Genomic DNA, 25,078 nt, shown 5'->3' on the forward strand with positions numbered 1-25,078 from the left:
GTATGAGACACAAAACAACACTAATAAAAAATCCATCTTTCCCCAACTTTATCTTATTGTAAATTATTTTGAATCTTTAATCTGTGTCTGAGTTAAATATTCTGTTCCACTGATCTTTCTAGTTGCACACTGATACCACACTTGTTTTAATCTTTATAACTTTAAATAGATTTTAATGTCTGATAGGTAAACAAAAGGCAAAATTTAAGGTCTGAAGGGAAATATTTACAACATATATAAAGGAAAAGTGGTAAAGATCACTAATATGTCAAGAATTCCTTTAAGATGCTTTTAGCTGCATGTGTCAGAAACTTATCTCAAATGACTTTAAAATTAAGGCATTTTACTGGCTCACACAAATGCAAGTCCAGAGGTGGGTAGGGCTTTAGGTTCAGTTCGATCACACTCTGGCTCCATTCCTGTGATTTTCTCTGCTCTTCCCCCATGGAAGTTGGCTTTGTCTTCCGAGACTGGCTTCTCTTAATAGAGCAAGATGCTTCCAGCAGCCACCAGGGCATGTTTCCTCCCAAACCTTCTCTCCTAAACCCTTCCCTTTAATCCAACTGTGCCAATTTAGGTAATTTGCCTAACCCTGGGCCAAAAACTGTGTCCACAGCTAAGGCTTTGTGATAATGATTTGAGCACGAATTACTCTCTGGCAAGAGACAGGTTTTCTCTACCACCGCCCTTCAAGCCCTGCCCTGAGTTACCTCCCTAGAGAGTTCCTGCATCTTGGACCTAAGGACACGGCTTTTCTTTCATGCAGTACTTTTGTGAGAACTCTCGTGTGTGGAAATACTCTCTCACTGTGACTTACCTAATTTGGAAGTCTACAGAAAAGGGAGACTATGGCCCAGTTTCATGATAGAGCTACTTTATTTTACTAAAGTGTTTTATAACAGTTTCATTTCTATGGCTAAATTACACTAACGTGATCTACCGACATCAAGAAAGCAGATACATTTATTAACAATTTCCTTTTATATATCGTAGCCAATGTCTAAAAACATACCCTTAAAGGTCCAAGTTGAGGGAACATCAATATAATACTGGCCAACATATTATAATTTTGAATCCTGAGTAATTATTAAATAAAATTTATTCAGCATTTTACTTGAAATTTACTTGGGGGAACAACACTTCTTACACTAACTGAAACCAACTTAGCAAAAATCTTTAATTATAGAATATTTCACATAATTTTTGTCTGTATTCAATAACCTGGAACTAACAAACTATTGTCTAATAATGACCTGCAAGAGAAAAGATAAGGATCTTTATATACCCAAACACTGAGTGATACATAAATCCAAATAAAATAAATTAGAATAGGGTTATTGAAGGTGCTCTGGGGGGGGCCGGCCTGGTGGTGCAGCAGTTAAGTTCACACATTCCGCTTCTCGGCGGCCCAGGATTTGTCTGTTCAGATCCTGGGTGCGGACATGGCACTGCTTGGCAAAAGCCATGCTGTGGCAGGCATCCCATGTATAAAGCAGAGGAAGATAGGCATGGATGTTAGCTCAGGGCCAGTCTTCCTCAGCAAAAAGAGGAGGATTGGCAGTAGTTAGCTCAGGGCTAATCTTCCTCAAAAAAAAAAAAAAGGTTCTCTAGGTATAACACTTTTGGATAATATTGTAAAGGCAAAAGCTATGCTACAATATGGTTGAGTTCTACTGTCTTTTTTCTTTTGGTGAGGAAGATTGGCCCTGAGCTAACATCTGTGCCAATGTTCCTCTATTTTTTGTATGTGAGATGCCACCACAGCATGGCTTGATGAGTGGTGTATAGCTCCATGCCCAGTATCCAAACCTCCGAACCCTGGGCTGCTGAAGTGGAGTATATGAACTTAACTACTACACTAGAGGCTGGCCCCTAGTTTTAGTTTTTTTGATAGTAGTTTGCATGTCCTATTTAAATAGGCTTATAATGAATGATGCGTGATTAGAAGGACATACTGAGGGTTCTCTCGTATGTCAAACAACACTTGTCAGGATTAACAAGTATTCATTTGTTATATAAATTACAACTAATAATATTTTTCATTCAAGTAAGGAGTGGCAGCTCTAGGTGTATAAACTTTGGGGTCACTGGAGGTTATCTGCTCAAAATCCCTACTTCCACACAAAATGCACGAGATCCTCCCCTAATCTTCTCTTGGCAATTTCTTCTGCCAGCGTCTAGCCGCTTCATATGAAAATGTTCTTCCTTAGGAAAGCAATATGTTAATGAGTCAGATAGGCCTGGGATCAAATTTAGGCTCAAGGTCTCTGTGGACTTGAGCAAGTTATTTAAGCTCTCTGAATTTCAGATCCCTTATCTATAAAATGGAGGAAATAACAATACCTACCTCATGGGGTTCTTATAAGTCTTAAATGAGTTAAGATACACAACGTCGTATCAAATCTCCTGGCAGCTTTTTTTTTTTTAAGATTGGCACCAGAGCTAAGATCTGTTGCCAATTTTCTTTTGCTTTTCTTCTTCTCCCCAAAGCCCCCCAGTAAGTACATAGTTGCATATTCTAGTCGTAGGTCCTTCTAGTTCTGCTATGTGGGACGCTGCCTCAGCACGGCTTGATGAGTGGTGCCAGGTCTGTGTCCAGGATCCGAACCAGTGAAACCCTTGGCCGCCAAAGTGGATTGCGTGACCTTAACCACTTGGCCACGGGGCCGGCCCCCTGGCAGCCATTATAATTATCATTATTGATCAAGTTTTTATTCATGTATAAAACAACCCAATAACATGCTCCAAAAAACAGTTGCCCTATACTGATCTTAATAGAAAATAGTCTAGCTTTTAAAGCCATTCAATATTTTTTTTTTTGAGAAAGATTAGCCCTGAGCTAACTGCTGCCAATCCTCCTCTTTTTGCTGAGGAAGACTGGTGCTGAGCTAACATCCATGCCCATCTTCCTCTACTTCATATGTGGGACACCTGCCACAGCATGACTTGCCAAGCGATGCCATGTCTGTACCCAAGATCCAAACCGGTGAACCCTGGTCCGCTGAAGCAGAATGTGTGCACTTAACCACTGCACCACCGGGCCGGCCCCAAAAACCATTCAAATTTTAATCAGAATTGATTTAACTTACAAAAATTACTTCAATCTTTTGTATATTTTAAAGTCCACTTTGACATAAAATATAAATATATGCAAAGAATCTGATATATGTTCTTAATGAAAAACATTCCCCCAAATCAAAGAGTCATGTAAATCAGACATAAGATCCATATTTTATTTATTTTTTTTTTTAAGGAAAATTAGCCCTGAGCTAACTACTGCCAATCCTCCTCTTTTTGCTGAGGAAGACTGGCCCTGAGCTAACATCCATGTCCATCTTCCTCTACTTTATACGTGGGATGCCTGCCACAGCATGGCTTTTGCCAAACGGTGCCATGTCTGCTCCAAACCGGCAAGCCCCGGGCCGCTGAGAAGCAGAATGTGCGAACTTAACCGCTGCGCCACCGGGCTGGCCCCTCCATATTTTATTTAATTCATACACAAAACCCAATTTAATAATCTTAGCCACATATATTTACTTCCTGGGGGGAAAAAAAAGGAAGTGTTATTTCACCTAGGTTTACGTAAATTAATGACTTGAACTAATTAAAAAGAAGAATCACACCCCATTTACAATCGCAACAAAAAGAATAAAATATCTAGGAATAAATTTAACCAAGGAGGTGAAAGACCTATACAAGAAAAACTATAAGACATTACTGAAAGAAATCGATAATGACATAAAGAAATGGAAAGATATTCCATGTACACGGATTGGAAGAACAAACATAGTTAAAATATCCATACTACCTAAAGCAAACTACAGATTCAATGCAATCCCAATCAGAATCCCAATGACATTCTTCACAGAAACAGAACGAAGAATCTTAAAATTCATCTGGGGCAATGAAAGATCCTGCATAGCTAAAGCAATCCTGAGAAACAAGAACAAAGCTGGTGGCATTGTAATCCCTGACTTCAAAACATAATACAAAGCTATAGTAATCAAAACAGCATGGTACTGGTAGAAAAACAGGTGCACAGATCAATGGGACAGAACTGAAAGCCCAGAAATAAAACCACACATATACGGACAGCTAATCTTTGACGAAGGAGCCAAGAACATACAACGGAGAAAGGAAAATCTCTTCAGTAAATGGTGCTGTGAAAGCTGGACAGCCACACGCAAAAGAAGGAAAGTAGATCATTATCTTTCTCCATACACAAAAATAGACTCAAAATGGATCAAAGACTTGAAGGTAAGACCAGAAACCATAAAACTTCTGGAAGAAAACATAGGCGGTACACTCTGACATCAGGCTTAAAACGATCTTTACAAATATGATAACCACTCAGACAACGGAAACAAAAGAAAAAATAAACAAGAGGGACTTCATCAGACTAAAGAGCTTCTGGAAGGCAAAGGAAACCAAGATCAAAATGAAAAAACAACCCACCAACAGGGAGAACATATTTGCAAATCATATATCTAATAAGGAGTTAATCTCCAAGATATATAAAGAGCTCACACAACTGAACTGCAAAAAAATAAACCACCTAATCAAAAAGTGGGCAGAGGATACAAACACACATTTTTCCAAAGAAGATATACAGATGGCCAATAGGTACATGAAAAGATGCTCAACATCACTAATCACCAGGGAGACGCAAATCAAAACTACCCTTAGATAACATCTTACACCCTTTAGAATGGCTATAATCACCAAGACAAAAAATAATAAATAATGGAGAAGTTGTGGAGAAAAGAGAACCCTCATCCACTGCTGGTGGGAATGCAAACTGGTGCAGCCACTTTGGAAAAGAGTATGGAGATTTCTCAAAAAAATAAAAACAGAACTACCATATGACCCAGCTATCCCACTACTGGGTATTTATCCAAAGAACCTGAATTCAACAACGCAAGGAGACTTACGCACTCCTATGTTCACTGCAGCATTGCTCACAATAGCTGAGACGTGGAAGCAACCCAAGTGCCCAACAATTGATAATTGGGTAAAGAAGATGTATATATATATAATAGAATACTACTCAGCCATAAAAAAGACATAATCGTCCCATTTGCAACCACATGGATGGACCTTGAGGGCATCATGTGAAGCAAAATAAGCCAGACAGAGACATATGATTTCGAAAACCACATGATTTCATTCATATGTGGAATACAAACAAACTACGGACAAAGAGAATAATTTAGTGGTTACTGGGGGCAGGGCACAAGGGGTGCAGGTGCACATTTATATGGTGTTTGACAAATATTAACGCACAACTGAAATTTCACAATGTTATAAACTATTTAGACCACAATAAAAAAATTTAAAAAAAGAAAAAAAGAAGAATCACAGCATTTTAGTTTCTCAGATGAGGACCTGAGGCCCAGAAAGGTCGGTGACCTCGGATTGCACAGGTAGGCAGTGGTATATACGGTACCAAAAACCCAAAGCTCCTGACTCCTTCTTTCCAGGATACTGGGCTACATCTCAAATGGAAAGAAATTCTAAGGTGGATTAAGTCACCAGTTTATCTGCAATAGTGAAAACTATGGGAATTTACTTTTACATAGTTTCCATTTCTAGGACTCATTAGAATATATATATATATATTTTTTAAGATTTTATTTTTCCTTTTTCTCCCCAAAGCCCCCTCCCCCCCAAGCACATAGTTGTGTATTTTTAGTTGTGGGTCCTTCCAGCTGGGGCATGTGGGATGCCGCCCCAGCATAGCCCAACGAGCGGTGGTGCCATGTCCACGCCCAGGATTCAAACTGGCGAAACCCTGGGCCACCAAAGCGGAGCCCGAGAACCCAATTACTTGGCCATGGGGCCAGCCCCCAGAATTTATATATATATGTTTTTTTGAGGAAGATTAGCCCTGAGCTAACTACTGCCAATCTTCCTCTTTTTGCTGAGGAAGACTGGCCCTGAGCTAACATCCATGCCCATCTTCCTCTACTTTATACGTGGGACATCTGCCACAGCATGGCTTGCCAAGCAGTGCCATGTCCGCACCCGGGATCCGAACTGGCGAACCCTGGGCTGCCAAAGCAGAACATGCACACTTAACCGCTGTGCCACTGGGCTGGCCCCAGAATTTATATTCTTTAAAAGTGCATCAGGCTCCAAACACAAGCAAAACTAGTTCTAACACTTTTCCTTGTTTCACTTTAATTGGGTAAATAGAAAGCCACTGGCAGGAGAGAGGTGGTAGGAGAGGTGGAGAAGGCAGGGAAGGCTGGGGATGAAATAATGCTCCGGCTACACTTAAGGTGTTAAGTAATCAGATCACTGGGCAAGCTACCACCAGCTCAATTCCTGTCTCTTGGAACCCTCTTCAAGCTTCTAGCTAAGTGTCTTATAAGCCCCAAAGCATTATGAAGAAATTAGGAGTGTTCAAAGCTGACTGGAATCGCTGTTGAGAATTGTAAACACCTCATCTGCAAAAACCCCCTTTGCCCTTTTTTTCTTACATGTACCACCTTTTACCATATTATATATTTTTTTGTATTTATCTTGTCTATTGCCTATCTTTCCCACCAGAATATAAGTTCCTCAAAGGCAACACTTTTTGACTGCTTTGTTCTTACTCTATCCCTAGTGCCCAGAAAAGTGTAGACACGTAGTAGATATTCAAGAACTACTTATTGAAAAGTGAAAAATTATTGGTCTTTTGCCTTTCCCTTAATTAATATGAATGGTAATTTAGGCATGTTTTCTGGCTGAATTATATAGATAATTGTGGGCCTTTCTCTAAAAGTAAAATCCTTTTCTAACACCTCAGCTCAAAAAACTTATTTTTAGCACACCAGGACAATATTACTAACGGTATTTTGATTTTAGGTGCCTTCTGAGCAAACTAGTCTACAAATCGAGTTCTAAAATAACTTTCATATGTTTAAAAAATGAAAGAGCTGGGGCTGGCCCTGTGGCCAAGTGGTGAGGTTCACGCGCTCCCCTTCGGCAGCCCTGGGTTTCGCAGGTTCACATCCCAGGTGCGGACATGGCACTGCTTGGCAAGCCATGCTGTGGTAGGCGTCCCACATAGAAAGTGGAGGAAGATGGGCACGGATGTTAGCTCAGGGCCAATCTTCCTCAAAAAAAAAAAAAAAGAAAGAAAGAAAAGAAAAAGAAGAAGAAAATATTTTAAAAGGTGATGCTATGTTTAAAAAAAAAGCAAAAACATATCAAAAAACAAGATTAAGAACTTCTGACAATATGGTTTCACTTTCTGTTTAACCACTGAAATATTTCAAATCACCTCTTGCAGTCTGGCATACTGATTGCCATCCTTCCAGTGGGTTAAAGAATGAAAACAGGGGCTGGCCCCGTGGCCGAGTGGTTAAGTTCGCGCGCTCCGCTGCAGGCGGCCCAGTGTTTCGTCGGTTCGAATCCTGGGCGCGGACATGGCACTGCTCGTCAGACCACGCTGAGGCAGCGTCCCACATGCCACAACTAGAGGAACCCACAACGAAGAATACACAACTATGTACCGGGGGGCTTTGGGGAGAAAAAGGAAAAAATAAAATCTTTAAAAAAAAAAAAAAAAAAAAAAGAATGAAAACAACTTGATTGATAAACGTTGCGGAATACCTACAGCTAAAGCACTGATGTTGTAAAGCCTGTTCGCTCCTGGCCTACAGTTTACTGGTCAGACCACCAACTTCATCAGCCCACTGAGTCTACTAGAACCTGAGCTTCTACCCAACCTAAAGCAAGTTTATAATAAGAATCCTCTCGAAGTCGTGAAGGCAGCTTATTCCACCATGTTTATCATTCCTGTCATCGTCTCCAGTCACTGTTCAAAAGATAAGTCCTTTCTGTCAAGGCTCTTTGAGCTGCTCACACTTTTGCCTCCTTTTCCCATTCCTGATCTCCCACTAGTGGAAAGTGCCAAAGGGGCATTAGGGAGCCGCTTCCCATCTCCCCTGATCTCCCCCAGTCACACCCATTCTTTGGTATAGATATGTGACGGTTTTTCAACCTGTGACACTCCAAAGTCCCTTCTGTTACAGATATTCTGGAGCTACCACTGCTCTCAATCTTCCTTTACAAATCTTTCCACACTGCCTCCTGAGATCTTCCATGATAAACAGATTTTTCTTCTACATCCTTAACTCATTCACTGAACACTTTGCACTTGGCTCTCCCTTGAGGACTCGTAACTGAATTCTAATTCTTCCATGAGCACATTGCTTGTCACCCTCTGTATTGGAGGCTGCTCCCTCTGCAGCAGGCAATGTATCTGGAAGCCACAAATGAGGGTCTCTATTCACCTCCATTTCCATTATTCTTCCTTTTTTTTGGTTTGGCAAAAATCTTCGCTCCCTTGGGACTCTAGTCATTTGTGACCCACTGTCTAGCCCTGCTTTTCTGCTTTATTTTTCTGGCCTCCTGAAATCTAACTTTTATTGGTCTCTTAGCACAAGAGTTGGCAAACTTTCTGTAAAGGATCAAATAGCAAATATTTTTGTCTTTGCAGGCTGTACTGGTCTCTGTCACAACTCTTCAATTCTGCCATTGCAGTGCAAAAGCAGCCACAGACAATAGTAAACAAATGGGCATGGCTGTGTTCCAATAAAACTTGATTTACACAAACAGGCATCAGGCTGGGTTTGGCCCAAGGGCTACAGCATGCCAACCCCTGTCCAAGTACAGGCCAGTCACCGTGATGGGGGCTTTACATGCATTATCTCATGGGAAACTACAACGACAATCCCCTTCTGGGCTGGACTAGCAGACAATGAAACATAAACACCTAGCACAGTGACTAGCCTATAATAGGTGCTTGATAAATGATTGTTGCAAATGATAATAATTAATCTGAAATGTCTCTGCAAGATGCATATTTTACGCATGACGAAATAGAGGCTCAGGGGCATTAAGTAACTTGCCCAGGGAGTAAGTAAAAACACTAGAATTCAAAAACCTTAATTAACTGTCTGCTCTATTCTTTCCCAATGAATGCAATTTTGACTGAGTTTAATTAGGGAAATCTAGGTGAAATGAACAGTAAGTCCCAGGAAATGAGGATCTGGAGTTTAGGGGAGTAGTGGGAATAGACTTAAATTTTCTGCAGAAATCTGCCTTCTCCTTTCACTTTCTTAATTAATAATCCTCATTAGGAGCTATTAGCACATCAAAAGAGTATTAAAATAGTAATTAACCTTGGTGGCTAAAGTAAACACAAATCCAATTTTCACTTTGACAAGCTCAAAAAAATGCTCCAAAATTCTCAATGAAGCCAGTAGGCAACAGTAAATAAACCATTAAGTTGAGAATTAACATGTCATTCAAGTCAGTTAAGACAGAATTTTCTAACTTGCTATTCTCTCTTAGGCATTAGTCAGTTAATGGCTATTGCTATCATAGAATTGTTTACAACCATACTTAATCCTCTGGACCCAACTCAAAGAACTTTTTTTTTTGAGGAAGACTAGCCCTGAGCTAACATCTGCCGCCAATCCTCCACTTTTTGCTGAGGAAGACTGGCCCTGAGCTAACAGCCATGCCCATCTTCCTCTACTTTATATGTGGGATGCCTGCCATAGCATAGCTTCCCAAGCGGTGCCATGTCCGCACCCGGGATCCGAACCGGCGAACCCTGGGCTGCCGAAGCAGAATGTGCGCACTTAATCGCCACGCCACCAGGCCAGCCCCTAAGAACTTTTTTACATAGATTGCACAGGGAAGAAATATGGAATATGACTCAGCCATAAAAAAGAATAAAATCTCACCATTTGCATGATTTGCAATATGGATGGACCTTGATGGCTTTAGGCTAAGTGAAATAAGTTGGATGGAAAAAGCCAAATACCGTACGATTTCACTCATATGTGGAATCTAAAAAAACGAACAGACAAAATAACAAAAACAAATTAATAGATACAGAGAATAGATTAGTGGATACTAGAGGGGAAGGGGCTTGGGGATTGGGCAAAATGGGTGAAGGGGGGCAACAGTTCGGTGAGGGACGGTAACCAGATTGGTGGTGGTGAGCACTTTGTAGAGTATGCAGATGTCAAATTATAAAGCTGTACATCTGAAACTTATTCAAAAAGAAAAGTCCCAGAGATTTCAGACATGCTCAGGCTTATCTGTGGGATTGGAGAGGTGGGTCCAGCTGGGGTTTACCTATGCCAGGGCTTCAGTAATCCCAGGGATAGAACAATGACCAGAAACAGGGAAGATGAAAACTGGAGAGAACAGATGCCTAACTATTTGATTCACTCACCAACAAATATTTACAGAGTACTACTACTGTTCTAGGTACTAGGAACACAGTAGTTAATAAAATAAAGTTCCTGCCCTTATGGAGCTTACATGCCGGTAGGGGAGATAGTAAACGTATAAATAAATAGATGATAAACATCAGCAACCAGAGTATGGAGAAAATTTAAAACAGGGCATGATGATGTGATGAGTGTGCTGTTTTAAATAGGGTAGGCAGGGAACACAGAATTAGCAAACACTAAACCACTGCTTCTGGCGGAAATAAACAGGTTCCTGAGAGCGTCCGTTCACAACATTTGCATCAAGTGATCAATACATAACCTTGTTTTATGTGTGTTTCTGTTTAAAGAAGGCTTATTTAATATCTACGATTGATTCATCAGCATTGAACTCATGGCCAACATCATTATATCTTATGGCTGAATACAGCTTATCTAACACACATTTCCTCTGTAAGGTCATGGTTTCACCTCTGCCCAGTCCTCCCCAACTGTTGGTGTTAAGGCTTTCCCTTCTGTACCACCACTGTCCCTCTGGGTGTCAAAGTCACCCTGGCCTATATCCTGGAAAACTAAAAAGGGGCAACTGTTTACATGGACAACGTGGTTAGGGGTTCAAGCCTCAGAACACAGGCTTACATCCTTTTAGTCAAGAGCCACAGCTGGGTTGGCCTGGTGGCACAGTGGTTAAGTGCGCACGTTCCATTTTGGTGGCCTGGGGTTCGCTGGTTCAGATCCTGGGTGTGGACATGGCACCGCTTGACAAGCCATGGTGTGGCAGGCGTCCCACATATAAAGTAGAGGAAGGTGGGCACTGATGTGAGCTCAGGGCCAGTCTTCCTTGGCAAAAAGAGGAAGATTGGCAGCAGATGTTAGCTCAGGGCTAATCTTCCTCAAAGAAAAAAAAAAAAAGCCACAGCTATGTGCAGGCTGCTGTCAATGGAAGGAGCACATCCCTCTATGACCAGACAGACAGCTACGGTGACTGTTTCACTTGACTTCACCTGACTGTATGTTGTGCACCACTGAACGGCAATCAATGGTCTGCAGGCATTGGCCCATTGGCCCCTGAAAGTGCTGAACAGTTCTCCCAGTGTTGACCCCTGCTCCATTTCTCTTCTACCTTGCCAACTGATGTCCTCTCTAACCCCCGGTTCAGGTGATCCACATTCGGATCTGGGGGTTGGGGAGGACATCATTCGGCAAGACAGAGGAAATGATGATACCACATAATGAAACGAGGTAGCTTAAAAAGGAATAGTTTTTGAGGGGCGGTGCAATGCAGTGAGGGAATTAAGAGTTGTGTTTTGAAAATGTACAGTGTGAGATGCCATTTAGACACTGGAGATAGTTTGATGGTTAAATCTATAGCTCAGGGAAATTGGGCTGGAGAAGTAAATTTGAGAGTGAACAACACATGGATAGTATTAACATCACTGAGACGAATGAGATCACTTAATGAAAGATGAGCTTGAACCTGGAACAACAAAAAGGGCTTGAAATCATTCTGTTTTCTATTGATCCTTTTTAGAGACACCTTCTAGTATTCACCTTAGTTCATTTTCTCCGTTTCTGTGTGAAAAGAAGAATAAAACTACGGGAAAATTTGAACAAGTGTTAAAGGGTTATCAGCACCAGATCTCAATTCTCTTTTTGTCAGGACATGTAAAACAATACTTAGCCTAGTGAACTCAGATTAAATATAAGCTGGAAATTGAGTATTACTTTCGAGATTTTTAGGCAGTTTCTGATTCTTACATATTATGGAGTCTTTTATCTGAATAATGAAACATCTTTAGGGGGGAAAACTTCAAAGGAAAGAGTCCTTACTGTATATTCTCTGAAGCATGGAGAAAGCTGGAAAAAAGTTAGGACTAAGACAGCAACACTCCAATTCACCAACCAAACACGCGTATGGCAAACTCCAACCCTTCAGGCAGGAGTGTATCCAAGGGAATAGACAGATCCATGAGGAGTGAGAAGGGGTGAGAAAGGACACAGTATCAATATTTCTAGGTTCTTTGTCATTAAAAAATTTTTTAATAAAACATTAATTAAAATAATTTTTAATGGCCCTGTGATCTTTTTTTAAAGTCCTTATCTTTCAGAGATACATGCTGAAATATTCACAGATTAACTGAAATGTTGAGTATTTTCTTCAAAACACTTACGGAGGAGTGGGGAGTTTGTGAGGGGATAGATAAACAAGATGAAACTATGAGTTGGAGCTGGGTGATGGAGACAGAAGAGTTCGTTATACTACTATTTCTGTTAATGCTTATGTTTTATTGTTTTCTATAATAAAATACTTTTAAAAATGAATCTTTGAAATACAGAATACATGTATTTCTTGATCTGTGTTCAGGACAATTTGCTATGAGGTGAGGAATACCAGAACCGAGGCTCGGAGAAAGGGGTTTGGAGGAGGCAGGTAAGAGCTGAGCTCTCATCAGGATAAGCAACAGTCCTGTAAGGTGGGAAAGTAGGAACATATCTGGATGGATGGATATCGACAAGTGCCAGTTAGGGAGACTGGCCATATCTGGAGCTGTTAGGTGCTAAAGCAGTGTTCATGTTAGCACAGATGCTGAGCCCCAAGAGTGGGGAAAGACTGAGGGTGGAGGACTATGCCCGCCACTTAAAACACTGTAGGAAGCCCATCAAAGTCAGCCATGGGCAGCAGGTCTTGTGTCTCAGATATTCACATAGACTATCTTCCTGCTCAACCTCTCTACTCATTCTCTCTTTCTCTGTTTTTCTCCCTCTGCTAATCCCACTCTTCTTTATGATATGCTGGGACATTGTTCTCAGCATCACCTATTCTCCTCTGACTTGAGACCCAGAGCCTTGTGCCAGTCCTTCCCACTCCTTGTTCAGCCATGTTTGGCTGGTAGGCCTGGAAAAGAAAGCTGGAAAGAATGTGCTGAGCAACTCCAAAAGACTCTAGATGTGCCCATTCCAACAATGCTGAGACACAGTGCCCAGCCAGATAAGATACTGGAGCGCAGCACAAAGAGAAAAATATGCTCATGCTCCCTGTGGAAAGCAAACCACACTGGGTCATTTAGATATCATGTGGCTAAAGCAGATCTAGTGTTTGTTGATGTCATTCTTACTTAAAACTCTTTCTAAAAGAATAACTAAGAGCAGCTTGCTGCTGTGAATCACCAGGCCTTCAAACCCTATGTTTTAGAAAATTGATGAGTGAGGGGCTGGGACCAAATAACTTGCCAGTCTACAACATGTGGGTTATACATCGGGAAGTGCGGATCACACTCAGATTTTCACGCAGTGGAAGCTATCTAGGAAATCTGGAGCAAGCTATTCTGTTTGGGAAAATAAAGAGCTATGAATTTAGTAGTTTCTCCTCAATACTCAATTATGAAATCACCAAAACTGAGACTGGGAGATTCTAGGTAAACCAATAAACTTTGCTGGGATTTAATGTCCCCATCTAGCAAATGAGTTAATTAGAATAGATGGTCTCTAAAGATTCTCCTCAGCTCTAAACTTATAATTCCACGAAACACTTAAGACAAAACAACTTTCTTATCACGGAAAATTTCAAAAAGACACCTAACGTAGAGACCAATATGAGGAGTCCTCAAGTACCAGACAGTCCACTTCAACAACTGTTCAATTCTATTTTCCTTCCCTGCTACTTACTCACCCTCCTGCTGGCACTCTATTACTTTGAAGCAAATCCTAGACATCATAGGAAATATATTTTAATGACTTCTCTTGGAGCAAAGATAGTCTACAAATAACAGATCAGATAGTCAGTCTTCCCACTTTTCCTGGAGACCTTCCCTTACTGCAATTGTAAACACTATCAGTAAACTCAGCAGTATAGGATACTAAGTATTATATGCTGAACCCAATTATACTCAGTAAAGGAAGAGCTACCATTAACGACCACTTGCTATCTTCCAGGTATTACTGTGCTGTATTAGTTATCTATTGCTGTGTAACAAATTACCCCCAAATTTTGTGGCTGGAAACAAGAAAGATGTATTATCTCATAGTTTCTGTGAATAAAGACCCCAGGAGCAGCTTAGCTGGGTGATTCTGGCTCAGCCCTGTCAGGAGGCTGCAATCTAGGTGTTGGCTGTGGCTGCGGTCAGCTCAAGGCTTGACTTGGTGAGAATCCACTTCTGAACTCACTCACAGGGCTACCTGATGACATTGTAGCTGGCTTCCCTCGGGGTGAGCAAGCCAAGAGGACAAGACAGAGAGAATCCAAGACTGAAGCCACAGCGTTTTTTATAACCTCACCTTGTTAGAAACGTCTCATCACTTCTGATGTATTGTGTGTGTTAGAAGCCAGTCAATAAGTCCGCCCCACACTCAATGGAGGGGGACTGCACAAAGGCATAAACCGGGAGGCAGGGATCACTGTAAGCTACAAAGAGAGGTTGCTCATCACACGCGCCAAGTATTGATTACTGAACTGATAGTTATAGCTTAACTGTAAATTAATAAATGATTTCACTTCTTATATCATTCTACCCACTTGAGAGACCAGGAAAATTAAGTAACTTGCCAAGGACAGAGTAGAAGAAAGTGAGGAAACCATAGACAGATTAATTTCAGCCATTCATCATATATTGGTTACTCTGTGAGGGAGTGGGGATCCAGAAGAGACTATGACATGTGAATACACAGCCGTGACACATGTGAACCCTGCTCTCACAGAGCTTACAGTCTAGTGTAGAATTCAGATATTAATAAATTACAAAAATAATTAATTACAATAACCAGATTAAACTACTAGATTTATAATGCTTCTGTTAAACACAGAGTTGAATAAAACAGATAAAAAAGTATAGATGTATAAAGGTCTTTGAATATTCTTGTGAAAAGCAATGTTTAGAAGTCTTTGAAGAGAACAGGAAGACAAAAATAACATGGCAGCTACAGCACTGAAAATGGCTGCCCAAAATATCTTGCTTATTTTAAGAAAATTTTTAACATTTCCATTCAACTCCTTTGCATTGCTGATCCACAGAAATCTGCAGAGTGACCGTGCTCAGTCAGACGTCCTTATTCCCCTCTTCAATGGGCTGATTCTTCTAAGCATTCTTGTATCTATCCAGGCTCAACCCAAACTGTGACAGTCTAACAATTCTAACAATTATATTGCTATTGGACACCCCAGCTCCCCCTCCCACTTTTTTAGACAGTCTAATATTTATGTTTGAAAATTAAAATGAACTTATTTGATTCCTGGGCACTTAAGAGTGCAGGTGAGAAGGCTGCTGAATCAAAGACTTTCAGACCTAAGAACAGCTACCTTAGACAAAAAATTAGGCCCAAAACATTCAAATTCATTCTATGAAATTTTGGGTGGAAAATGGCAATGAAAATCTATAGGACAATTAAAATAGTGAAAAAAAATTAAAGAAGTTCTTAAATCTTACACTGCAAATTGAGAAAACCCTGTCAAGGAAATGGAAGAGATACTCCGGCTTCCATTTTTCATTCCTGTGGGTGCAAAAAACTGGGGAAAGAGGAAAAAGCTTTCAATCTGTGAGTGTTAATGAAATGTGTCCATTAAGAAATCTTGCCTATATTCAATGTTTTTAAACTATTCACTAATTTTGCCCTTGAAAAAGGAAGAAGTGTACAAGCTAAATTTTTAAGTATTAGTTCCTTTTTAAACCTCTATCCAGATCGTCAAAGACTGGTTTCCACGGGGCTCAAACTGACTCCAAACCATTACTAACCGGACTCAATTGCTGTGCATTTCTACTGAACCAATTGTGACTCCTAATGTGGCTAGGAAAACAGTTTCTGCTATTGGCTACAAAATTCAAATTATCCATATATACAATAAACTTCAGAAGTAAACTGACAACAGGGCCTTCATGCCCAAGGTCTAATCTCGTACTTTCTGGCAAAAATACAGATTAAGTAAGGAGGGAGTAATTCTCAGGAAAATGATCATTATCTCTGTGACTACTTATCAGTTGTGCACAATCCCTACCAATCCTAATTTTCACCTGCCATGGAATCTATGAAGTCACTCGCCAATTTCTTTTCGGCTAGGAGGTGAAAAAGTTCTCATTTGTTTCAAACCATTTGCTTCTTCCTGAATAAGTAGTTACTCTTTCTCACTACAATAACTTCAAAACGTTGTCAAAAATACCTCGCAAAATTTGCATTAAGGCGAAACGACTTTGCACGCGTCCGCTGTTGATAATGAGGCTGCACTTACTTAGGAGGCAGGAGAGGACTGATTGTGGAAACAAGCGATTTCCACCTTGGGAGTTCCCATCCCGACATCTCGGCCGAGGGAGCGACCGGGGCGCTGCAGCCTGGAAGGGACTTCGGGAAGCGCCAGGCAGCAGGTTTCTCTCCGGAGACCCCCGGTGATGCGTGGGAATTCCAACTCCCACCCTAAGAAGGAAACTTCTCGTCCAGAGAGACCTGTATCCCTCTCGGCACTCTCCTCAGTGACTTTTAGCGACTCGGCGTCACTTTCCCCGTCTTTGAAAAACCCGAGAGGAGCAGCGGCCACCTGCCCGAGGCCACGGCAATAAAGCCGCACCACCCTCGAGTCCGAGCCCCACAGGGAGGGGTGCGAAGCAGCGCCCTGGGCCCCTCCTCCCCAGCTCGGCGTCTGCTCGGGGCTCGCAAGCGGGCAGGGCTGGTACCCCGCGCCCCGCAGGGGTCGCGGCGGGAGGCGGAGGAGGGGAGCGCCGGCCGCGCGGCCTCGGCCCTCCGGGGGGCGGGGCCCGAGCGCTGCCCCGCCCCCCGCGTCCTCCCTTCCCCGCCCCGCCCCCACGCCCTTTTCCACCCGCCCCCGCAGTAGGAAAGGGAGAGGGAGGGGGGAAGGAAAGTGCTCCTCTGTGGAAAGGGGCGGAAGGAGGGGGAGAAAAAAAGAAAAAGGGAACAGAAACATGGCCGTCCGCTGTCCGGGCGGCCGTGCCGCGGAGAGCTCCTAGGCGAGCCGCCATCCGCACGGCGGGCCTCGCGTGAGCCGGGCGCCGGCGCGAGCTCGCACCCCGGCCGTTACCCCTCACTGCCTGCGGCGCCCCTCGAGTCCGAGCCCTTGAGGCGGCGCAGGCGCAGAGCGGGCCGTGGCGGCGGCGGCTGCGGCGGCGGCCGCCGGAGCGAGTCCCCCGCCCTGCCCTGCCGAGGGCGCCCAGGCCGCGAAGCCGGCGCTTTCATGCCCCAGCAAGGGGCTGTGTCCTGGGGGCGCTGAAGGAGGAGCGCGCGGCAGGTGAGTCTGGGCGGAGGGCCTTTCGCGGAGGAACCCTGCGCCGCGCGTCCGCCGGGTCCGCGCCCCCGGGCAGGGAGGGCGCCGGGCAGGTAGCAGCTCGGCGGGCTGATTCCAATGGCCGGCCTACGGGGGGTCGCCGAGGAGGCGGAGAGTGGCCGGGTTGGCATTCCTGGCCTAGTTTCCCCGCGGTTTCCGGGGGCGGGGAGTCCCCCGAGCCTGCGGGGTGTGTTGGGGGCGAGGCTGCGCCGGGAAGGGCCTCCCCGCGCCGCCGCCCGGGCTCCCGAGAGCCACTTGCGTGGAAGCGCTGGGGCTCTGGGCCCCGGGACCGCGGGCTGGGGGTGGGGTGGGGGCGGGGTGGGGGCGGCGTGGGAATCGGGGGTTCCTGAGGGGGTTTTGGGGCAGAGCGGGCGGAGAGCTAGGGCCCAGGGTGTCGAAAAGGATCGGGAGAGGGTGCGGGGAGAACCGGGGGCCCGGGCAGGTGTCGCAGGTGAATTGAGCGCATTTCCTCCTCTGCCTAAGAGTGGCCGATCCTCAGGGCTTCTTTGTTGGGGATGACTTTTAGGAAGGCAGGTTCCATTCAACTCCGAGTGACTGAACACAAATGAAACCAACTAATGAGCACCTAGTGCTGACTCCTGTAAAGAGTTGTAACTTTGCTGCATTGAGGATGCTGTCATGTCCTTGTTTCTTCCCTTTTTCTGCTTCATAGACCTTTTCCCTCCCAAAGACCATGCCCCATCAGAACAAATAAGGAATGACCCAGTTTTTAAATAGTATCCCCCTCCCCCATTATGTGTTTGTTTCACACGGGAAAATTTAGGGCAGTTACCAAAGTTACTTGTGGAAATGTAAGAGAGTGTCATCTCCAGTAATGAACACTCAGCTATCTGTGTTTTTGCCTCAGAGAGCTTGTCAAGCATTGTAGTCTAGGAAATTGATTTACTGAGCCTGGTTAATTGTGTGCAAAACCGTGTTAAAGCGTTCTCCCTAGACCCTAATTTACGGTGGGTGTAGGTCTTCCCTTCCGGTCTCCGGGTTTAGAAAATGAAGGATAGAGTAAGATAGGAGAGAATGTTAGTGCTAAAGTGGTGAGTTCTCAGTAAGTATTTGGTTTGAGGTGATCATGTGTCTTAAGCTATCTGAAATGCAGAGTGATGTATGATTTTTTGTGTACACGTGATAAGGGCAAAATTAGTTGCAAAAGAAAAACATCTCTGAGCATTCAAGGATTCCTGTTCTTGATCAATATAACCGTGACAGAATACCGTCCTATATTTTATTTTCTGCCCTGTTCTTTGTATTACTGTTAAAAAGTTGGTAAACTGCTTTCTTGCTGTGAGACTGAACTCGGAGATGAATTTAGATTTATTTTCATGAGGTTGGTCTACCTCTCATGTAGAGCCTTTGACTCATGTCCTTAGTCATGGCAAACTCCGCCCACACTTTCCCCTCATTGGTATCTCCTGTGGCCATTTTGCAAAATAGTTGATTGGGACTAGGAATCTGACCTTTTATATTAATGATTTTAGTGAACTGGTAATATGTCGGTTGATTTTGGCCATAGTAACTCACTTACTGTACTAGTGTTCAGGCTTGTTAATTTGGATAATTGAGAAGTTATGATGCTAGAAATGTTGAAGTTGTATATTGGAGTAATTTGCTCTTGTATAATTTGTAAATGAGTGCATTCTGTTGTTGAGAATAAATATAGTATTTTGTAGTATAAACTTGAGCTCTTCAGCTGAGGAAATTGGTGGTAGAGTTGGTATGTGGAGACTATTCTTAAAAGGCAAATGTTTTAAATTACAAGGAACTGCAGTGGTGTGGAGGCTATGGCAGTTCGTGGTGCCAGACTTGGAAGGTTGTTTGGTTGAGTTGCTCTCTTTAAAGAAACATGTTAAGTATCTGCAATAAAATCTAATTTGTAGCTATACACAACAGATTTTGCATGCTAAATAATAACCCGACAAGGCACCTTTGCTCTGTATGTATCTGTCAGTTAAGACCAAAACATCTCATCTTTTCATTGGAGTTTTCTGCCAAGACAAACATTGATTTTGCACTGGCTTTGCTGCTCCGTTTGAAAGTTAGGTTTCAGTCTTACCCTTGCAACCTAAGTACAGGTTGTAAAGTAAAAAAGAAAACTGCTGAGTCAGAGGCAGGTTGTCGCATTTGGTCTTTCTGATTTGCAGAAATGGAATTTCTGTTATAATTTGAATTTCCAGTATAATATGCTTACTGAAACCTGGGTAGTAAGAGCAAATAAACTTTCATGATACATGGATTAAAATTTTGTCTTCTCTATGCTGGTGCCACAATTTGGACCTCCTCTTTCAGATTGTCCGTTTGACAGACTTGTAGCAATGGGATGCCTTGTTGGAATTGGAGATTATAAGAGTTAAAACTTGGGGAAAGAGTTTTAAATAGGACAACTGGTGTAAAATGGTAGGTCTTTAGCATCATTGTAGGACATTCCAAAATCAGATAATTTTATTATTTGAAATTTAAAAGTTATTATTTTGTGGGAAGATGTTAGGTAGTTGGTAAACTTAAAAATTTTTCTAATGTCAGTACATAATACTTACATATAAGTGTAATCGAGCTTAATGTGGTATTTGAAAACCATTTATTGGAAAAGACTATAATATGATTAAAGGAAATTCAGGAGGAGAAAATTTGTAATTCTCACCTATCTTATAAATACATTTTTCTGTACTCTAATTCGATTGTACTTGCATAATATATTAGTCTAATATACTAATCCTGTCTATACTTATAATTCTGTGGTTAATATTCATACCGTTGTCTTTTTAAACATAACATGTTTTCCCTGGTGCTGTGTATTACTATTATTTTGTGGTTTTTTAGTAGTCCCAAGTTTTACTACCACGGTTTATCTAACCATTTTCCTATCTTTTAACATTTTACTAATTCTACCTTTTTACTCTTAAAATAATGCTATAATGAAATCATTTTGCTAATATGGTGGTCCAAGCCAAATTACTTTTTGTGTGTGTGTGTGAGAGGAAGATTGTCCCTGAGCTAAAATCCATGCCAGTCTTCCTCTACTTTTGTACATGGGACGCTGCCACAGCATGTCTTGATGAGTGGTGTTCAGGTCTGCGCCTGAGATCCAAACCTATGAACCCTGAGCCACCCAAGTGGACGTGTGAACTTAACCACTATGCCACTGGGCTGGCCCGCCAAATTGCTTTTTAAACCTTCAAAAAAGTAAACATTCTTTGAACTACTTCCTTTGCAGTGAATCATTACCGCTCCTATAATATAGTATTTGAGAACTGAATTGAAGCAGGGTAAAAAACTGTAGATGTGCGTGTGTGACTTGAATTCATTGAGTAGGAATCAAAACATAAATTCATCGTTCTCCTTGTTGCTGACTTGCTGCAAGTTTCTGTATCTATTCATTTTACTTTTACAATATAATAAGTAATAGTCTTATAAGATTCTTAATACTATGGTCATAATGTGGGGTATAAATGTTTCTCAGTGTACCTTATTTCAACCAAACCTAATATTTGCAAATCTAGATTCATAATCTTTTGGCTTATAGAAGAGTCATTTTATAGAATTTTTAAAAATCTTTGAAATATTTTAAAGGATTATTGAATCTAGTTTTTTTAATTGTGTAAATGCAGTTCATTTATATCTTTAGAGATGCTTAGATACTGAGTCTCTGTTTTAATTATTGAATAAAACATCTGTTAAATAGGTACTATGCTATCTGCTAGGGGTAAAAAGGTGAATAACATATAGTCTGACTATTAAAGTCTGGTAGGTTAAGAAGTCTTATAAATAAGCACCATAACTACAAGATGACAATTCTAGAATAGAGCAGACGGTGCTATAGGAGCAGAGGGAAGTACTTGTGTTTGGTGTGGATTAGAGAGGTTTAACTGGGGAGTAAGCTGGAGGAATAAGTAGGGACTGTGTCATGAAGGGTCTTAAGAGCCAAATAAGAATTAAGATCCTACAGTGTGAGGAACAGGGAGCCCTTCAATTTTAAACTGTTAAATATCCTTGGTTCTATTGTGAGGGATGGGTTGGGGGAACAGCTAGAGCGAGGCTCATCAGCTAGAAGCATGTTCTAGCAGGTTCATCAGCTAGAAGATCTTGAAGGCATCTAGGTGAGCATTGAGAACAGCTTTGGTAGGGATAAGAAAAAATAGATAGAATTGAGAACTATTATATAATACATTTCCCTCTGGCTTCAAAGCCGTATCTCTTTAGCCTTATCTCTGGCCTACTGTGCACCTGTCACACTAGCTTACTTTCAAGTTCTTTCCCTTAGATCTCCTGCACATTCTATTCCATTTACATGTTACTTTTTCTGAGAGGTCTCTCCTGATCACACTGTCTAGTTAGGGAGATCAGCTATTATCATAGCACCTTGTTATTTTATTCTGTAGACTATCCTTCTTTCCTCCCTCCCCCCTTCTCCCCCTTCACTAGTTTGGGGGTTATATGCATTCTGACTCCTTTTCATGTTTTGTAAGTATGGGTCTATTTCTGATCTTTTTCTGTTCCGTTGGTCTGTATGTCTATCCTTATATCAATACTATATTGTCTTTATTACTATTTCTTTACAACAAGTCTTGCAGTCGGGTAGTGAATGTCTTCCAATATTGTCTTTTTTTCAAAAAAATTTTTTTTTTAACGATTGGCACCTAAGCTAACAACTGTTGTCGATCTTCTTTTTTTTTCTTTCTGCTTTTTCTCCCCAAATCCTCCCAGGATATAGTTGTATATTTTAGCTGTGGGTCCTTCTAGCTGTAGTACATGGGACGCCGCCTCAGCGTGGCCTGATGAGCGGTGCCATGTCCGCGCCCAGGATCTGAACCAGAGAAACCCTAGGCTGCCGCAGCGGAGTGTGTGAACTTTACCACTCGGCCACAGGGCCGGCCCCCTTTACAAAATTTTTTAGGTTATTTTAGATTTGTAGTATTTTCATATAAATTGTAAAATAAGCTTGCCAGTTTCTACAAAAAGGCTTATGGGAAGAATTGATATTTTAATAATATTGAGTCCTCTGATACTTTAACATGGCTTAGCCCTCCATTTCTTTAGATCTCTCTAGTTTTTTCTGCAGTGTTTTTATAATTTTCGTATTTTAGGTCTTGCACATATTTTGTTCAATTTATTCTAAGTATTTCATGTTTTTTGATGCTATTGTCAATGATACTGTATTTTTAAATTTCTTTTTCCAATTGTTTGTTAATAGTGTATAAAAATACAGTTGATTCTTTCGTATATTGCCCTTATATTCTGTTACTTTCCTCAATTCACTTTTCAATTCCAGCGGATTTTATGTAGATTCCTTAGGGTTTTCTTCATATACAATCAGAATGTCTGCAGAGAAAGTCAGTTTTGCTTCTCTATTTCCAATCAGTATATCTTTTACTTTTTCTTCCCTTGTTGCCACTGGCTAGGGTAGTGCTGTTTACTAGAAATATAGTGTAAGCCACATGTGTAGTTTTAAATTTTCTAGTAGCTCCACACTAGGAAGTAACGAGTGACATTAAATTTAATATATTTTTTAATTCCACTACATCCAAAATATTATTCACATGTGTAGTAGTTTCCCTAGGGCTGTTGTAACAAATTACCACAACCATTGAAATTTATTCTCTCACAGTTCTGGAAACTAGAAGTCTGCAATCAAGGTGTTGGCCAGGACATCCTCCCTCTGAAGGCTCTGGGAAAGAATCCTTCTTTGCCTCTTCTTATTTCTGGTGGTTGCTGGCAATCCTGTTTCTTTTTATGTCAGTTTTGGTGGTTTGTGTCTTTAGAGAATTTGTTCATTTCATCTAAGTTATTTAATTTATTGGGATGAAAGTATTTATAATATTCTCTTATTAATGTTTAAAGGATCTGAATGATGTACCTTCTTTCATTCCTCATGTTAGTACTACCTGCCTCTTGCTTTTTTCCTAATTTAGAGGTATGGATTTTTTTTGCTATTGCTTGTCCATTTTTTATTTTATTGATTTCTGCTCTTTTAGTTTTTTCCCTCTACTTACTCTTGGTTTAGTACACTTTTTCTAGCATCTTAAGATGGACATTTAGATGACTGATTTAAAAACTTTTCTCTTTTCTAACATAAGTGTTTAAAAGCTATAAATTTTCTTCTAAACACTGCTTAGCTGCATCTCACAAATTGATTTCTGTTATTTTTTTCTTCAGTTAAAAATATTGTCTAGGGGCTATCCCTGAGGTGTAGTGGTTAAGTTCAGTGTGCTCCGCTTCAGCAGCCCAGGTTCCGTTCTAGGGTGCAGACCTGCACCACTTGTTGGTGGACGTGCTCTGGCGGCGACCCACATACACAATGGAGGAAGATTGGCACAGATGTTAGTGCAGGGTGAATCTTTCTCAAGCAAAAAGAGGAAGATTGGTGACAGATGTTAGCTCAGGGTGAATCTTCCTCAGCAAAAGGTACATATATATTTTCTAATTTCTCTTGTGATTTTTTTTTTGATCCATGGATTGTTTAGAAAAGTGTTGTTTACTTTTTAAATACTTGGAGAATTTTGTAAGCTGTCTTTGTATTGTGATTCCAAATTTAATTCCATTGTGGTCAGAGAACATGTTCTGTATGATTTATATTCTGTAAAATTTATCCAGCCTTGTTTTATGGTTTATCTTGGTGAATTTTCTGTGTGTACTTGAAAAGAGTGTCTGTATTACTGTCGTTGGATGGAGTGTTCTATGAATATCAATTATGTCAAGTTAGTTGATAGCATTCTTCAAATTTTGTGTATTCTTACTGATTTCCTGTATACCTGTTCTATGAATCACTGAGAGAGGAGTGTTGAAATCTGTAATTGTGGATCAGTTTATTTCTCCTTTCAACCTTGTCAGTTTTGGCTCCATATACTTTGACACTATCTTGTTAGATGTATATACATGCTTAGGATTATTACATCTTGATGAATTAACTCTTTTATTCTTATTATGAAATTCCTCTTTATCCCTGCTCTGAAATCTTCCTTTGCCTGTTATTAATATGGCCACTCTAGCTTTCTTATGATTAAAATTTATGTTGCATCTTTTTGCATCCTTGTACCTTTTTGAAAATAGACTTTTTTAGAACAGTTTTAGACTTACAGAAAAATTGAGAAGATATTACAGAATTCCATATACCCCAGACCCAGTTTCTCCTATTATTAACATCTTTTATTAGCATGGTATATTTGTTACAATTAATGAACCAATATTGATACATTATTGATAACTAAAGTCTATAGTTTATTCACATTTCCTTAATTTTACCTAATGTTCTTTTTTCTGTTCCAGGATCCCATCCATGTACATTACATTTAGTTGTCATGTCTCCTTAGGCTACTTTTGGACTTTTCTTGTTTTGATGACCATGACAGTTTTTTGTTTTTTGTTTTTTTTTTTTGAGGAAGATTATCCCTGAGCTAACTGCTGTCAATCCTCCTCTTTTTGCTGAGGGAGACTGGCCCTGAGCTAACATCCATGCCCATCTTCCTCTACTTTAGATGTGGGACGCCTACCACAGCATGGTGTTTGCCAAGTGGTGCCATGTCCGCATCCGGCATCTGAACCCGTGAACCCCGGGCTGCTGAGAAGT

General features: G+C 41.3%; 2 protein-coding genes across 15 annotated transcripts in view; one reads left to right on the forward strand and one right to left on the reverse strand.

The window, feature by feature from the left end:
* The window catches only part of PLIN2 (perilipin 2), an 83,864-nt gene extending 66,849 nt beyond the window's left edge, over positions 1 to 17,015 (reverse strand). For 3 of the 11 annotated variants that reach the window (XM_070248252.1, XM_070248251.1, XM_070248268.1), the window contains exon 1: positions 16,459 to 16,976. Coding sequence is in view for 2 of the 11 variants with exons in the window: in XM_070248250.1 (XP_070104351.1) it covers positions 16,459 to 16,526 (68 nt within the window). In the remaining 9 variants the exon portion in view is untranslated. Of the gene's footprint in view, positions 1 to 16,458 lie in introns of all 11 variants that reach the window. The other 8 variants (XM_070248256.1, XM_070248250.1, XM_070248258.1 and 5 more) reach the window with 8 other exon arrangements.
* A 23-nt stretch (positions 17,016 to 17,038) lies between these two features.
* DENND4C (DENN domain containing 4C) overlaps positions 17,039 to 25,078 on the forward strand; it is a 113,580-nt gene continuing 105,540 nt past the window's right edge. For 2 of the 4 annotated variants that reach the window (XR_011431207.1, XR_011431208.1), the window contains exon 1: positions 17,044 to 17,466. The gene's annotated coding sequence lies outside the window, so the exon portion shown is untranslated. Of the gene's footprint in view, positions 17,467 to 25,078 lie in introns of all 4 variants that reach the window. The other 2 variants (XM_023627416.2, XM_023627415.2) reach the window with 2 other exon arrangements.

Source organism: Equus caballus, chromosome 23 (genome assembly GCF_041296265.1).
Source record: "Equus caballus isolate H_3958 breed thoroughbred chromosome 23, TB-T2T, whole genome shotgun sequence".
Classification (NCBI taxonomy): Eukaryota; Metazoa; Chordata; class Mammalia; order Perissodactyla; family Equidae; genus Equus; species Equus caballus.